The sequence below is a fragment of the Equus quagga genome, chromosome 5, assembly GCF_021613505.1.
Source record: "Equus quagga isolate Etosha38 chromosome 5, UCLA_HA_Equagga_1.0, whole genome shotgun sequence".
In the NCBI taxonomy this organism is placed as follows: Eukaryota; Metazoa; Chordata; class Mammalia; order Perissodactyla; family Equidae; genus Equus; species Equus quagga.
This window is the reverse complement of record NC_060271.1, coordinates 18,570,653-18,586,860: the sequence shown is the minus strand read 5'-3', so window position 1 is coordinate 18,586,860 and position 16,208 is coordinate 18,570,653. Positions and strand designations below refer to the sequence as shown.

The window sequence follows — 16,208 nt, the reverse complement described above, 5'->3', positions numbered from 1 at the left end:
GTACCAGCTGTTGCAGAGTCCTCCCCAGAGGGGACTGCTCCAGCTGCTGCAGTGGCGGTCACAGAGCACGTACCAGCACTTGCAGAACCCTCCTCAGAGAGGACTCTTTTGGCTGTTGCAGTTTCCACCACAGGAGATGACATCCTAGAGGAGCCTGCAGCCTCTACCCCAGAGGAACCTTCCATCCCAGCTGCTGCAGTGTCCACTCTTGAGGAGCCTACTACCCCAGCTATTAGAGTGCCCACTGCAGAGGAGCCTACCACCCCCGCTGTTAAAGTGCCCCCCCCAGAGGAGCCTGTTGCCCCCGCTGCTGCAGTGCCCAGCCCAGATGAACCAGCCCCCTCAGCTGTTAGCAAGCCCACCCCAGAAGGGCCTGCTGCCCCAGCTGCTGCAGCGCCTGCTCTGGAGGAAGTTTTCCCTGCTGCCGTACCCATCCTGGGAGATAGTGCCCACACTAATTCAGTGCCATTCTCAGAAGGAACTCCTGTTCTAGAGGAGGCTTCCTCCGCTGGAATGTGGATCAAGGAGGACCTTGATTCCGCAGCATTTGGAATAAAAGAGGTGACTGGCACAGTGCTGCATGGGAAAGTGCCTCTGGCTGCAACTGATGGATTAAATTCAAATGAGGTAATTGTTGCTCATTTTGTTGGGGAAGGATCTGGAGAATAAAGTGAATTTGCAAGTTCTCTGATTCGGTGGAGATTAGAAAGAGCACAGATAGTCCTTTCTTTGGTTTTCTTTGGGACCTGTGCGCTTTTCTGGTGTTTCTATTGAGTTTATGGGGAAGATATATCTTACTTATATCTGGTGAAAAACTTTATAACTGTGCTCTCTTTTTATTCAGAGATAAGCCAAGGCCAAAGAAAACAGGGATATAAACTGTTGGTTTACATTTTGAAAAAGATTATTAGCAGGAAGGGATGATTCTGCTTTTGAAATTGGCAATGAGCATATTTTTTCCTAAATCAAGAGGCTGCCTATTGATCGGTGATGTCAGCAGTCAGGTGGAGACTAGAAAGTGGGCTTTGGAGTGAGAGCTGAGATACTTTCTTAAACACTCTGGAAAAATTTTGTTGGATGTCCTGAGTCTCCAATTTCCTCATTGTTAAGGCAGAACCCTGTGAGGATAAAATGAGATAACCCACGTAAAGCACCAAACGTATAAAATTTCAATCACTGTCAATGTCCGTCTCCTTTCCCTTTCAAATAGAAATGTTGGCTAGTTGAAAGAATTCACCAAAGCAGATTGGGTGAAAGCAATATATAGATGTGTGAATATCAGCTTTTTAATACAACTGTGTTTTTCTTAAAGCCAGGATAAAGCATAATAATGTTGATGAAAAATGGAGGCATTTTAGTCATTTTGTCAAATTTTGTGTCCTGAAGCAAGTCACTTTCCTTTCCTGGACATCTTGTTTCTTTAAAAATAAGGGAATTGGGCTAAATATCCTCCTGGGTCTCCTTTAACTCCCAGATTCTGAGGTTCTTAATTTGATAAAACAGAATGTGTTAGCAAACTGTTGGAAACAGTGTTCAAATCCTTGAGCACTTCTGGTCAAAGGAATTTGAGATTGGGAGCTTTCTACAGTTCGCTGCCCTGGTGTCATTTGGTCAACGGTAAGGAGTGAAGGAGTTAGAAGTTTAATCTAATCTAATACAGTCAAGGATTACTGAGTGCAGAGGTGGTTTTGATTTTATACCATCCCCGGGACTCAAAACAGGGCCTTCCTCTTAGCAGGCATTCACTGTTGACTGACTGAATGGATGAATGTCATCTCCTGACTATCCACAGATGCTACAAGACAGATGGGTTCCCTTATCCACCCTATTGCAGTGCCTTTCGGGGCAGCCTTAGTCAGCTAGAGCATCAGTTAAACATAGAGCTACCAGCAATGAAAAGTCATCTTACTTTTTTTGGGGGGGCTTTTTTGGTGAGGAAGATTGGCCCTGAGCTAACATCTGTTGCTAATCTTGCTCTTTTTGCTTAAGGAAGATTGTCCCTGAGCTAACATCCGTGCCTGTCTTCTCTGTTTTGTATGTGGGATGCCACCACAGCATGGCTTGAGAGTGGTGTTTAGGTCCCGGCTTGGGATCCGAACCTGTGAACCCTGAGATGCCAAAGGGGAACACGTGAACGTAACCACTATGCCACTGGGCTGGCCTCCAAAAATCATTTTTTTGTGGGCCATAAGCTGCCAACTTTGCCACAGATCCTCCTGCTTAGCTGAGTGTTGGTGGTGTCACCTTGGGCTTCACCAATTATTTTGTAATATAGTGTCCCATCAAATTAGAATGCATTACCCTTCATTCTGATGGATTTGATTCAGTTTTCTGAGTTTTACTGAATTTGAGATTGACACACACAGATCCCAGTAACTTGTCCAGTCACTGGCATTCTTGATTAAACAGAATATTTCTAGTATAAAGCCTACGGCAGTAATCAATGAAATACAGGGATTAAATTTATGAGTCAGTCAAATCTGTGTAAAGGAAAAAAATTCAGAGAAACCTTTAGTATCAGTCTCTGGGTTCTCTGTTTCCACATCTACAAAATGAGTATATGGGGCTTGGTAATCTCTAAGGATCTTTCCAGCTGCAAGAGGTAGTCATTTTATGAAATATTGCCTGATATAAGTGACAGGAGAAGGAAATAGTAGCCCAGCTGCAAGATTGTCCATCATCTTTGAAATGTGGTTACTTTATGGAATATCTGGAAGCAAGCAGATCCCTACATTTGTGTACAAAAGGGGAAATCTAAGCCATAGCCTCAGCCAGGACTGTTAACCAATAAGAATGTAGAGAGGCTATTTTGAAAATATTTATTGAAACAAAACAAATAGCATTATAGAGGTGATATGAGTATACAGACTTAGCTAAATTGGTGAAATATTATTGAGAAAAAGGTTTTCCAAGATGAGAGATGTATGGATTTCATTTCTTCCAGAAGAGTTCCTTAGAAGCATTTGAAGCTGTCATTTTTATACATAGACAGTTAGAACTTGGCAGTTCATTATACCCAGAATGTGATTTAGCTTAGAGCCTCTGTGTGTACGTGTACGAGTGTACAAATGTACACATGTATATGTGGTTAAAATAAATAGGAGAAATAGAAATAAAATATTCTAACAACAATAACAAGAGAGTTTGGTAGAAGCAGCAAAATGCCAGAACTTGTTTGTTATCTTTTTTTTTTTCTTTTTCCTTGAGCAAGATTAGCCCTGAGCTAACTAACATCTGTGCCAGTCTTCCTCTATTTTATATGTGGGTCGCTGCCACAGCGTGGCTGACAAGTGGTGTAGGTCTGTGCTTGGGATCTGAACCCAGGCTGCTGAAGTGGAGTGTGCTGAACTTAACCACTAGGCCACGGCGCCAGCCCCATTTGTTATTTCTATAGTGGGATTCTGGGCCCACTGAGAGCAATCTGTGGTTATTTAAACCCTCTTCTCATTTATAGACTTCATGGTCTTGTTTCCAGTCAACTGGTTCAATGGAAGAAAAAATCTTTTTTATAAAATAAGGATTCTATAAAATTAAAATTTGCAAAGGTCTTTTTAAGCAAAAATTGAGGAGCCCCACAATCTCAGTTCAGTATTTGAATGCTCAGCTGATCAGCAGAACCCTTATGGATTTGTTTGCTTTCCTTAACACCTTTTCTATACAAGGATTTGTTCGTTCACTGGATAAATATTTGTTGCACACCTACTCTGTGCCAGTACTGAGGCTCCTGCAGTGAATAGAATCGCCATGGTCCCTGCCCATGGGGAACTTATACTATAGTGAGGGAGGCAGACATTAAGCAAAAATGACATAAATATGTAGTTACAAATTGTGGCAAATGCTTTGAGTAAAAAATAAAGGCTATGATAAGAAATAATAGGGGTATTTAATTTCAATTGTGGTGCCAGGGTAAGGCTTTTTTAAAACTAAAACCTGAAGGATAAATAGAAGTTACTTAGGCAAAGAGTCAGAGGGAAGAAAATTCCAGACAAAGAAAATGGGAGCTGGGAAGAGCTTGGCACGTTAGAACTAGAAGAAGGACAAGTGGCTAGACCACAGCAAGCAAGGGTTTCAAAAGAGTATCTTGAAGTAAATCTGGAGAGGTAGGAAGGGGTCAGGCAGCGTAGGGACTGAGAAAGAAGGCCTTGAAAGGATCTGTGCCTTAAAAGCTGTGAAAAGCTATCGAAAGATTTTTAACTACAGGAGTGAAATTATTTTATTTACATTTTTTAAAGATTGCTATTGGCTTAAGGATAGGGAAAACCATTCCACACTGACAGTAACCATTCTCAGTGTTTTGGGAGTTTATAAATCTCTGATTTCTTTTGTCTTATATTTCAGTGATTTGTATTATGATAATTGGCATGAAATACGGAAAACACTGAATGGCTTGCAAATTTTTAAAAAAATCACACTGGCTACTATGTATAGAATGGATTATAGAGGATCAAGGATAGAGTAGAGAGGCCTGCTAGGTTACTGCAATTGTCCAGGTGGCTTGGACTAGGAAGATGTCAGTGGATTTGAAGACAATTGGATGAATTCAAGATATATTTTGGAAGTAGAATCAACAAGACCTGATAATGGCTTTTATGTTGGGAGGGAGGGAGGGGGAGTCATCAAGAATGGCTTCCAGCTTCCCTTGTACAACTTGAGTGAATGGTGGGCGCAGGGAGTGGTAGTAAATTGTTGATTTAGGGAAGAACAGATTTTGGGGGAGAGGAAAGTAGGAGGTACTGTTCAGTTTTGGAATGGTTAGGTTTGAGATGCCTGTGATTCATTTGTGTGGCAGTATTAAGAAAGCAGTTGGATATATAGATTTGAGACTCAGAGGAGAGATATATATATATATATATATATATATATATATATACAAATTTTAGAGTCATAAGCATTTGTCATGGTTAATATTTAAAGCCATAGGAATGGACGGAATTGCCTAGAAGAGAGTATAGAATGAGAAGAGGGCCCATGATGACATCCTGCCCTTATCTCCACCCCCAAAGACTAACATTTGGAGGTCCAGAAGAGAAAGAGAGCAACGGACCTCAAAAAAAAGACCAGTCAGGAAGAAAACTGGGCAAATGTGGTATTACCAAAGATAAAAGTGTTCTAAGTTCTTTGGGAAATTTTCTGTTTTATGTCTCTGTTGCATCTTACAGCCTTGCAATAATTTTACTAGTGTTCCGCTCTGGAAAATGTCTGCCAGCACTGGTTAGTTAATAACATGGCACAGTCCCATTGAAATACTAAGGAGTAGGAATTTTAATGTATGTAAAAGTGCCGGTTTTTCAAAACAGCTTTATTTGGGAGTTGAGAGAAGGGAACAAGTGTTTTCAAATTTACTTTCTTTAACATTCTCTTCACTTGTGTTCAGAATAAATATTTAGTTAGTATTTATTTAGAGATGTTTTCATACATTTTTAAACTTCTGAAAAAAGATGAGGCAAATACCCATTCCCTGTCAACTTAATCCGTAGAGCAGAGGTGGGAAACAAAGGAAGGAATCTCTAATGCTCCTGCCGGAAATGTTCATAAGAAAAGTAAATCCTTTTTATTTTTCCCTGCGTGGGGAAGATTGGCCCAGAGCTAACATCTGTTTCCAATCTTTCTCTTTTTGCTTGAGGAAGATTGTCGTTGAGCTAACATCTCTGCCAATCTTCCTCCATTTTATGTGGGATGCCCCCACAGCATGGCTTGATGAACAGTGCTAGGTCCATACCTAGGATCTGAACCCGTGAACTCTGGACCACCAAAGTGGAGTATGCAAACTCAACCACTATGCCACCAGGCCAGCCCCAAATTTTTTAAAAAGAATCAGCTCTATTATGTGAAAGAGATTATTAAACTATTTAAATATATTTTTCTTCTGTTTCGTTTACATCTCTATCCATAGGGCTTCTTGCCAAGATGGAGATATTCGTCTGTGCTACCCAGTACAGTAAGCACTAGCCACATGTGGCTATTGACCACATGAAATGTGGCTAGTGTGACTGAGGAACTGAATTTTTAGTTAATTTAAATAGCCACATGTAGCTGCTGGCCACCCTGTTGGACAGCACAGAATTTAAATGTCAGAGTATGAGACAGGATTTGATTATTGGGTAAAAGGAGGCCCTTCTGTGTGGTTTTGACGTCATCCCTCTGTACCTTTGGCTTTCTGCTGCTTTGCCTCTCCAACCTCCACCCCACCACCCAGGCAGCTTAAAACATGGGGATTGTTTTTTTTCCCTCTGCTCTGATTTTCTACAGTGAAAACATCTTTACTACAAAATGGAATCATAGCACTTGCTTTTTCTGGGAACTATGTTGTTGGAAAAACAGTCATTTTTAGCAGAACTGCCTTGTAGTGTTGCCTAACAAAATATAGTGTAATCAAATTACGGTATAAAATGAAGCCCACTGGTAATTACCTTTGTAACCATCCTATTTCAGAGTTTCCTGGGGTTTTCCTTCCTAGTGACTCACTTATCTAGCCATAGACCATTCTTTCTAGAATCAGTTTCCTAATCCTAGTGTGATCTGTGGTTTCATGTGAACCAAAATTAGTCTTACCCAAACTTACAATTTTCTTGTACATTTATTTTTGTCCTCTTCCGCTTTCTGTCATCCTTTGACTTTTAATGACTCACCTGTCTCACTGAAACTGAAGGAACTTTTTGTGGAAGAAAAAAGAATAGAAGTAGATCCAGACTAGTGGAATATAGCTGATTTTATCCTCTGAACATTGAGAGAAATCTGATCTTAGGGACAAATGTTTATTTTATTCTTTCCCTAATACCATTAGAGTGGCAAAAGTGCCATTTTCTTCTCTTTGTTTCCTTCTAGAAATTTCTGAGTCATAATGGAGCTTAACTGTAGTAGAAAAAAATATGCATATTGCTCGTTACACTTGTTCACATTGTTTTAAAATTCCATTGTTTCACGGTGAACATGGATATACAGTATCATTATTTTAAAAATATTTCATGTATATCTGCATCTTACTCAGAGTATGTGTCTGAAGTTGTGAAGGACGTTTCCCAGTATTATTGGCTTGTTTCCCTCTGTAATCAGAGGAATACTGTTTCGGGATTATTGGCTGTGTGTGGTCTGTGGCCCTGGAACAGAACGGAGTTAAATGGCCACAGGGGGATTAAGTTATGAGGTTGGCATTTTTCACACCGTTAATATATTTTGGCTAATTGAATTATTAGCCCTAGTCAGAGAAGAGCATTGCATATATCAGTGGTCAGTTAAAGCTAGCCCCAAGGTATTTTTAATCTTAAATGCTAGTCAATTGATATCATTCTTCCCTTTTAGAATTGATATACATCACTTTTATGATATCTTGAGGTTGATGCTTCTCTATTCTCTATAGCTTTTTGCATTAAAAATTAAGCAAGCAGATTAAAAACAAAAGCAAAAAACAGAAACCATGAGTCACTGGGTTAAAGACCTAAGTGGTACCATAACTCTCTGTAATTACTTGTCCATAGGAGGGATGTATTGAAGTATGAAACTACATGTTTCCTTGATAGTTCCCTGTGCAAATGACTTGTTTTCTCTTTTTATCCCTGGCCCTCCTTCATTAAATCATAAATCTCCCAAGAATAACTCCGCACTGTGTGGTGTAGAGGGTCTTACTGCCTTTAGATTAAATCATCTTTGCCTTGCAATTATCTAGATGTTTCAGAAAGAACAAGTGGATCCTCTTCAGATGAAATTACAGCAGGTGAATGGAATTGGCCAGGGATTGATTCAGAGTGCTGGAAAAAACTGTGATGTGCAAGGTTTGGAACATGACATGGAAGAGATCAATGCTCGATGGAACACGCTGAATAAAAAAGTGAGTGGCGATGAGGGTTAAGAGTGTCCTGGGAACAGAGGGTATAGAGAAGAGAGATCTAAATCTAAGTTTGCCCTGGAACCTGAATACAAATAAAAATTTACCAGTTGCATTCTGTAGTTGGGAAGAGGGGTCAGTAGAAATTTAAAAAGCTCTCTCATTTCTCAAAATGAGCCTCTGTGTCTGTGATACAGGTTGCACAAAGAATTGCACAACTGCAGGAGGCTTTGTTGCATTGTGGGAAGTTTCAAGATGCCTTGGAGCCATTGCTCAGCTGGTTGGCAGACACTGAGGAGCTCATAGCCAATCAGAAACCTCCATCTGCTGAGTATAAAGTGGTGAAAGCACAGATCCAAGAACAGAAGGTGAGTGAGAATGTTGGGACAGTGAACTGTAACAGCCGTAGGGAGTGGCAGACAACGTATTTGCTTACAGTTTAAGGAGCATATTCAGGAGTTTCAGTAGAATCCTAACCTACTTTGTGTGATCCTGAAAAGAAAGGTGGAAATTGATTTTCATCATCTTACTTTAATCTACTGATTTATTGTGGCTTATATTGGACTGAACAATCCTATTTCAGTATTTCAGTCACAGCTTTTATCTTAAGAGATTTATGGTGTTTTCAGGGTCAGCAATATTCTAAATAATGTTGTATATCATGTATACGGTTCTGTCTATATTTTTTGTTGGCTTAATTTCCATTTCAGTGCATTTTTCTCCTGGTTCAAAGTAAGTTCCCTGTAAGTCACATAATGACAGTCACTGCTCCATTTAAAAACTTAAGTGGATGAAAAGTTTATGTGGGTGGTAGGAACTATGCTGTGTCTCATGTTTTTGCCTCAGGATGAAAAAAATACTTCAGTTAAACTTAGGGTTTGGCAGGGTGGGGTTATTTGGATTTTTTTGTTGGGTTTTTTCTTCCTCATTTCAGATTTTAAAGTGACCCCGTGTTACCACTTTTCATTCTCTTTAACTGTGTATTCACTAGTTGCTCCAGCGGCTCTTAGATGATCGAAAGGCCACAGTAGAGATGCTTCAAGCAGAAGGAGGCAGAATAGCCCAGTCAGCTGAGCTGGCTGATAGAGAGAAAATTACTGGACAGTTGGAGAGTCTTGAAAGTAGATGGACTGGACTGCTCAGCAAGGCAGCGGCCAGGTAAGGCCAAAGGGTTTTTGAGGCATGGGTCAGAGAATGCTTGTTTCGTCCTATTTTGGACTTGCTATCACCGAGGTGCTCTAAAAGCTCCTGGATGATTCATACAGGAGCTTTGGAAGGTATTTAATGGCTTTTATCTTGGAGAGGGATAAGTTTTTAGAGATGATCCTCATAACCATAATAATTCTCAGGAAATGAGCCTCAGGTACTCCATAAATTTCTGAGAACTGGAAGATTCATTGCTCCGAATTGTTGTTCTGCTGCAGTATAATTGTGGTTCCAAATGACAGATGCAGAGTCCTACAATCCAGCCAAGTTATTTTCTGAATTTTTAAAGCAGATTTTTTCCTTTCATATTTATAAATAATGCTTTTGATCCTTGGACCTGAAATTTATCATATTTCTTTTCTGTTAGCTTGTCCTAATATTAGATGTTTTTGCATCTAGGAGTTAGTCTGTGGTTCTGTTCAATATACGGACATTCAAAAGTGTAGACTTTCTTCAATAAATGGCCAAAAGTCAGGCCTCCTCCTCCAAGGAAGTACTTTCTCTTTCCATAGCTATAAGTTACCCCAATGACATTTGAGCTTAATAAGTCACACGAATGTTTTTACTCTGGGATTATACTGTCCCCAGTTTTGAGAATAAATGCCAGCTAATCAGAAATTAGCATGAGCGTAGTAGAGTTGATTGTGTATTATTGCATCCTTTCGGTTTTCTAGGTAGCCAACAGCAGTCTTCAAACAACTCCCTCTTCAGTCTCTTTACTCCCACCTACCCATGGCTTGCTTATTTCTTATCTGAGTTACCAAGTATTGCCTACCCATGTTAGTACCCAAAATGAAAGAGTTCAACTTTTTATTTCCAAATTGCACTTTTTATCTTCTCTCTCTCTCTGTCCATTTCCACCAACAGTACCATTAACCTTCCAGTTACTTAGGCTTAAAACCTCAACCCCATTTTTACCTTCCCCCCTGCTTTGTATCCCACATCTATCAGGATGCTAAATTCTGTCCATTTTACTTCTACAGTGTCTTTCCTATCCATCCGTTCCTCTGATTCCCCCTCACCTACCTCTGTTCATGACTTACCAGCTCTCACCTGGACTAGTTCACAGGAGGTGACTCACCTGAGGTAGCTTCCTAGCTAACTAATCACTTATCACTCTACTGCCACTTACCCTCAGCCTTCTCCTCTTTGTGTGCTCAGAAACATTTAATGACTCCCTGTGGCCTATAAAATAAAATCTAAGCCCTTTAACTCAACATTCAAAGCCCTCTACCATCTGGCCCTAACCTACCTTTCTTAGTTTCCAATATTCTTTTCACTCCTTGTATTATAGGTAAAGTAAGCCATATTCTATTCTTCAGTATCTTCTATCAGTTTCCTAATTCTTCTATGAAGGTTTTCTTTATTCCCCAAGCATAGAATAACTTCACCTTCCTCTTAACTGCCATAACTATCTGTACCTTGTATTATAGTCATTATTTTATGTACTTATCTCCCAGGTCCATAAGGTCATTAAAGTCAGGATCTGTTTCTAAAGTATCTTTTTATGATTCTTTCCTTCTACCCCACCTGCTTCCATCCTCTTAGTCTAACAAAGCTTCTGGGCCAATATTTTAAAGAGAAATACCAAGAGCAGCTTCATTTTTATATCCAAAAATCTTTTATTTCAATTCTTTAATGTTGGATTTTTGATGCCTCTAAATTATTTTAGCGTTTCTCTTTGCTACCCCAAATCCTATTACATTGAGTTCTTCAGACTTTCAGATTCCAAAATCAGAGATGAGGCAGAAAGACATAGAAATTAGTGGCACTTTTTTTAAATGAAATTTTAGTTTAATAATCTTCAAGATTATATGTCTTAGTTGTCTTAATTAAAGATGTATTTTGAAAGCTGGCATAAACTAAGAAAGGAAATTCTATACTTTACATTGACATTTAAAAATAGCATCTAGAAATACTTTTTTCTTTCTATTTAAACTTAATTGAATTTCCAGATAATTAAAATGGCAAATCTTTATATTTAAATCATTTCTTATTAAAATTAGTTTGTCCAGGGTACCCAGCGTAGGACCTGGCACGAAGTATGTGTTCAGTAAAGGTTTGCTGAACTAAAGTATATCATATACCCCCAGGCCTTTTGAAATGACATTGCATTTAGTCTGTTCTTAATGACTGATAGTCATCATTATGGCCTTTCATTATTAATTTCAATAATAAAATTCATCTTTATGCTAATACAGTTCTGGGGTTGTTTTCTATCTCTTTTAGCAGGCTGCCTCCAACATTCAGGCTTCTTTTCCCTTTTGTAATTTGCTACTTTTAATCTATCTGGTGCTTGAAATCCAAGCTCAGTGTGGATGTTATATTAAATAAGATTTAAGATTCCAAGTGAGCTATAAAGTCTGTAGTTCTTTGGGCTGCCATTTGTGTTTGCAAATTCAGCTTAGTCTGAGATCATCTTTTGCCTTAATCTGGATTCAAAGTTATGGCTGGACTTGAAATTACTAGAAACCTGACTGGATTTGGGGAGATAGGAAGAGACTTTTAGTTCATAGTCTGCCTTTGCTCTTCAAATGTTCTCTGCTCTTGCCTCACAAATGAAGGTAGCAGTGACAGAAATGAAGACCGGTGATTTTTTTTTGACTCTTTTAAACTTTATTTTGGTCATGTGTTCAGATGGTGCAGGTGCTACTTTCCATAGGAAAAAGAGCTTTGGAAGGTCTGATTCTGGTTTTCATTGTATTATGGCTACTCACTGAGTGACTTGGACAAATCTTTCTTTAACCCTTCAGGGTCTGTCTGCTCTTTTGTAATAGTGGGATCTTTATTCTGCCTACCTTGCCAAGGTTACGACAGAATCAAAATAAAGCAATGCTTGTGACTACCTTTACAACAGTAAAGTGGGGGCCAGCCCCATGGCCGAATGGTTAAGTTCCTGAGCTCTGCTTCGGCGGCCCAGGGTTTTGCCGGTTCGGATCCTGCGTGCCGACATGGCACCACTCATCAGGCCACACTGAGGCGGCATCCCACATGCCACAACTAGACGGACCCACAACTAAAATATACAACTATGTACCAGGGGGCTTTGGGAGAAAAAGGAAAAAATAAAATCTTTAAAAAGAAAAACAGTAAAGTGTGTTCTGTTTACTATTGAAATTTAAAATGTATCTAGTAAAGATGGGTCCTTTACTGAATATAGTACTGTTATCAGACTTAATGTGACTTTTTGCCTGAGCAGCTTGTTCTATATATTTGTGTAGGCAAAAACAGCTGGAAGATATCCTGGTTCTGGCCAAACAATTTCATGAGACAGCTGAGCCTATTTCTGACTTCTTATCTGTCACAGAGAAAAAGCTCGCTAACTCAGAACCTGTTGGCACTCAGACTGCCAAAATACAGCAGCAGATCATTCGGCACAAGGTAGGAAGTAGTTATGGTAGATGGAAACACACAACTGGAATTGGAAATTCTAGAAATTAGAAAACCGCCTGCAGTGTTCTAGAAAATGTGTTTTGTGGGGTTTTTTAAGTTTAATTTAAAATATGGTCAAATTATTAATTGGAATATTCACATCCTTGAAGTAAAAATAGAAATCAACTAATAGGCTACCATCAAAAAAAAGCTTTTGTTCTCAATTTTTATATTATGTTTGCCTTTCAGTAGGTGAACTTTTTATATTATTATTTAATTCATTAGATCATTTGTTATTCATTGTTTTATGTTTACTTTTCATTTATTTTGTTTCTGTTATTCACTTTTCCATCTGAATTTCCAGGCTCTGGAGGAAGAAATAGAAAGCCATGCAACAGATGTGCACCAGGCAGTCAAAATTGGGCAGTCCCTCTCCTCCCTGACATGCTCTGCAGAACAGGGCGTGCTCTCAGAAAAGCTAGACTCATTGCAGGCCCGATACTGTGAGATTCAAGACCGGTGCTGTCGGAAAGCAGCCCTGCTTGAACAAGCACTGTCTAACGCTAGGCTTTTCGGGGAGGATGAGGTGGAGGTGCTCAACTGGCTGGCTGAGGTTGAGGACAAGCTCAGTTCAGTGTTCGTAAAGGATTACAGACAGGATGTCCTGCAGAAACAGCATGCTGATCACCTGGTATTCATGTTTTCCATTCTTACTGGTTATGTTACTAAATTATTTTGTAATTTTGATTTATGTTTCTTTTCACTTCTTTTTCTTTTTAATTTCAAACATTTCAACTTTATATACAAGTTCATATTTATAGACTTGTTGCTAAGGACTAAACTGTTCTTTGATGAGTCCGTGGGAATACTTGTATTTAACAAACTGAATCAATAATTCTAGGAGATGATCCAGAGTATAGTCAGGGGCCATCTCAATTCCACCTCCTGTTTTACATCATTAGGTACTATATTACTCAGTTTCCATTTAAGCGATTGTATGAGAGAGAATGTACTTTAACAAAGCCAGATTACCTAAATACTGCCCAGGGTTTGGTAATATAGCTGTAACTTTTAAAATATTTCTAGATATATGTTCAAATTCCAGGCATTCTGTGTCATCTTAGTAGAAAGAAAAATTTGCCATTTTTATGAAATTTCTTTGGGGATGGTAAAAATAGGCAAAGCAGTTTTTATTTTTAATAATCTAAGATTCTTCTGCTTCATTGACTTCAAATATTAAGAGTTGTTACTGGGATCCTAACTTACCCTGTTCTTGCTTTCTTCTTGAACTCTCCGTCTGATTCTTTGTTGTGGAAATAGTAGACTTTTTGCTGAATTCTACTTCTACCTTTCTGGGTTCAGGTTAGATACCAGTAGATTGGTAAAGCTAATTTAATCCTCAATCTCTTGTCATCCACTACGAAGGAAAGCTCACCTATAAGTATCTGATTTAATTATTTTGAGTAATTAATGGGATAACAAGGGATAATGCAGGAATCAAATACCTGACTTTTAAAGTAAAGTAGTATTCATCTCTTTAAATTTGGCCTCTTAAAGGTCTCACATTTCTTTCCCTTTCTTGTGCCATAGTTTTAGGATTAATGGTATTCTTTCCTTTCAGGCTTTAAATGAAGAAATTGTTAATAGAAAGAAGAATGTAGATCAAGCTATTAAAAATGGTCAGGCTCTTCTAAAACAAACCACAGGTACTTTGAAAAGTGCATCTCTTAGCACCTCTATGGTCTGCAGACAATCGCATATCCAGAGAAATAAACACCCTGCACTGGCCACTTCGCTTTGTATGTAGGAGGTTACTATTCACTGATTTTATTACCACGTGCTCCTGGGAAGCTGGCTGCCTGGGTTTCTGTTTCCTGTTAAATCTTTTAAAAACTAGAAGCTTTGTTGTCTCACATCTGATTATAGATGATAACTCCCCCTGCCCTTCAATATGTCAAATGCCAGCATTCACTGAAAGGTACTGGGAACATCTAGAAACACCTGCAGACCAAGTCAGATCTTAATAATCTCAGAAGTGGCTTCTTTTATCACTTGAAAGATTTATTTCCCACCTCCTTTAGTGTGAGTTGCTAGGTGAAATCACTATGATAGAGAGAGCTCCTGTATAAAATTGAAGCTCTGATTTGAAGAAAGGGGGATTAAAGGGACTTCCTCATACCCAGAAAGGGACTCCCTCATGTCCTCTTAAATATGAATAATTGTGTGCTGTCTCCCACAGGTGAAGAAGTATTGCTTATCCAAGAGAAGCTGGACGGAATAAAGACTCGCTATGCAGACATCACAGTCACTAGCTCCAAGGCCCTCAGAACTTTAGAGCAAGCCCGGCAGCTGGCCACCAAGTTCCAGTCTACTTATGAGGAACTGACCGGGTGGCTGAGGGAGGTGGAGGAGGAACTGGCAACCAGTGGAGGACAGTCTCCCACAGGAGAGCAAATACCCCAGTTTCAGCAAAGACAGAAGGTGAGCTGTCATTTCACACTGTAAATGGAAAAAAGTTTTCCTTTGAGTCAGAATCTTTAGGTTCAGATTTTTAAGTTTCATCACCAACTAGCTTTACCTTAAATTTGAACCAAAAATTTCTGCCTACCTCCTTTCTTGTTTACTCGTGGACAATAAGATTTTACATAAAGCCGGCCCAAATAAGACCACCTGTTATGGGCTGAAGAAGAAAAAAGATTGAATCCCAATCCCTAGGAAGTTTGCTTCGTGTGTAACATTTTAGCATTTGCTTTCACGATTCATTCTCTAAAGAGTGCTTCATGGTTATGTTTGATTCTCTGTAGGATCTAGTGTAGTTCTCAATGTACAGAAATACTGTGCAGGTGCTTGTTGAGTTAAATGCCTATGGTTTAAAGCATTATTTATCATTTCTATTGAAGTACAGAGAAAAAAGAAAGCAGCACTATTTGTTTTACCCAGAGACAGTCTGGGTCAAGACTCACAGTTCTAAGCAGCAGCTAAGCCTAAAGTCAGGCTGTGGAATGACTGAAAAATCTGAGACAAGAAAAAAATAAGTGAAGGAAGGAGGTCAGAGCCCTGCTGGGATGTGTGGTAGAGATAGCACTTTTCACCCCGCACAGCTGCTAATGTGCTTAATTTAGCAAGGTATGGCCTGAAAACTTTTTTCCCCTCCTTAGGAATTAAAGAAGGAGGTCATGGAGCACAGGCTGGTGTTGGACACAGTGAATGAAGTGAGCCGTGCTCTCTTAGAGCTGGTGCCCTGGAGAGCCAGAGAAGGGCTGGATAAACTTGTGTCCGATGCCAACGAGCAGTACAAGCTGGTCAGTGACACTATTGGACAAAGGGTGGATGAAATTGATGCTGCTATTCAGAGATCACAACAGGTAATGTTTATAATACTCCTGCTTTAATGTTTTAGGCAGTAGGGGTATATGTGTGAGGTACAAAACTATGACCCACATAAATACAGGCTCAGAAATAGGAGTAATGAGATCAAGTTAAATCTGATACAACATATTATTTCAGTGGTAAGAAGTGATTGGGTAAAGGTATGTGAGGATGGATCTAGTTTGACTCAAAATACTTGATCTTTGTGAGTAGAGAACTTGGAGAAGAATCTTTATGAGCCCTCTTCTTAGCTAATGCCCTCTAAGAGGCAGATGGTAATGAGAGTAGATGATATCTAGACCCAAACGGTCTAAATGTATCACAATCTTAGTTTGACATAATCAACTGTTTTAGCATTAGATGGAAGAGGGGAAGGAACCAGCAACTATAATTGCTATCAAATATGCTAACCGAAATAGCAGAGCCATCCAAAATAAAA

At 39.2% G+C, this 16,208-nt stretch overlaps 1 protein-coding gene across 20 annotated transcripts in view; it reads left to right on the top strand.

Annotated features, from left to right (window-relative positions):
- Positions 1–16,208, top strand: part of MACF1 (microtubule actin crosslinking factor 1) — a 324,410-nt gene that overhangs the window by 262,742 nt on the left and 45,460 nt on the right. For all 20 annotated transcript variants that reach the window (XM_046661294.1, XM_046661293.1, XM_046661299.1 and 17 more), the window contains 8 exons: positions 7,664–7,825; positions 8,020–8,190; positions 8,814–8,980; positions 12,250–12,409; positions 12,765–13,091; positions 14,022–14,106; positions 14,640–14,881; positions 15,559–15,765. In XM_046661294.1, the coding sequence (XP_046517250.1) occupies positions 7,664–7,825; positions 8,020–8,190; positions 8,814–8,980; positions 12,250–12,409; positions 12,765–13,091; positions 14,022–14,106; positions 14,640–14,881; positions 15,559–15,765 (1,521 nt within the window). The remainder of the gene's footprint in view (positions 1–7,663; positions 7,826–8,019; positions 8,191–8,813; positions 8,981–12,249; positions 12,410–12,764; positions 13,092–14,021; positions 14,107–14,639; positions 14,882–15,558; positions 15,766–16,208) is intronic.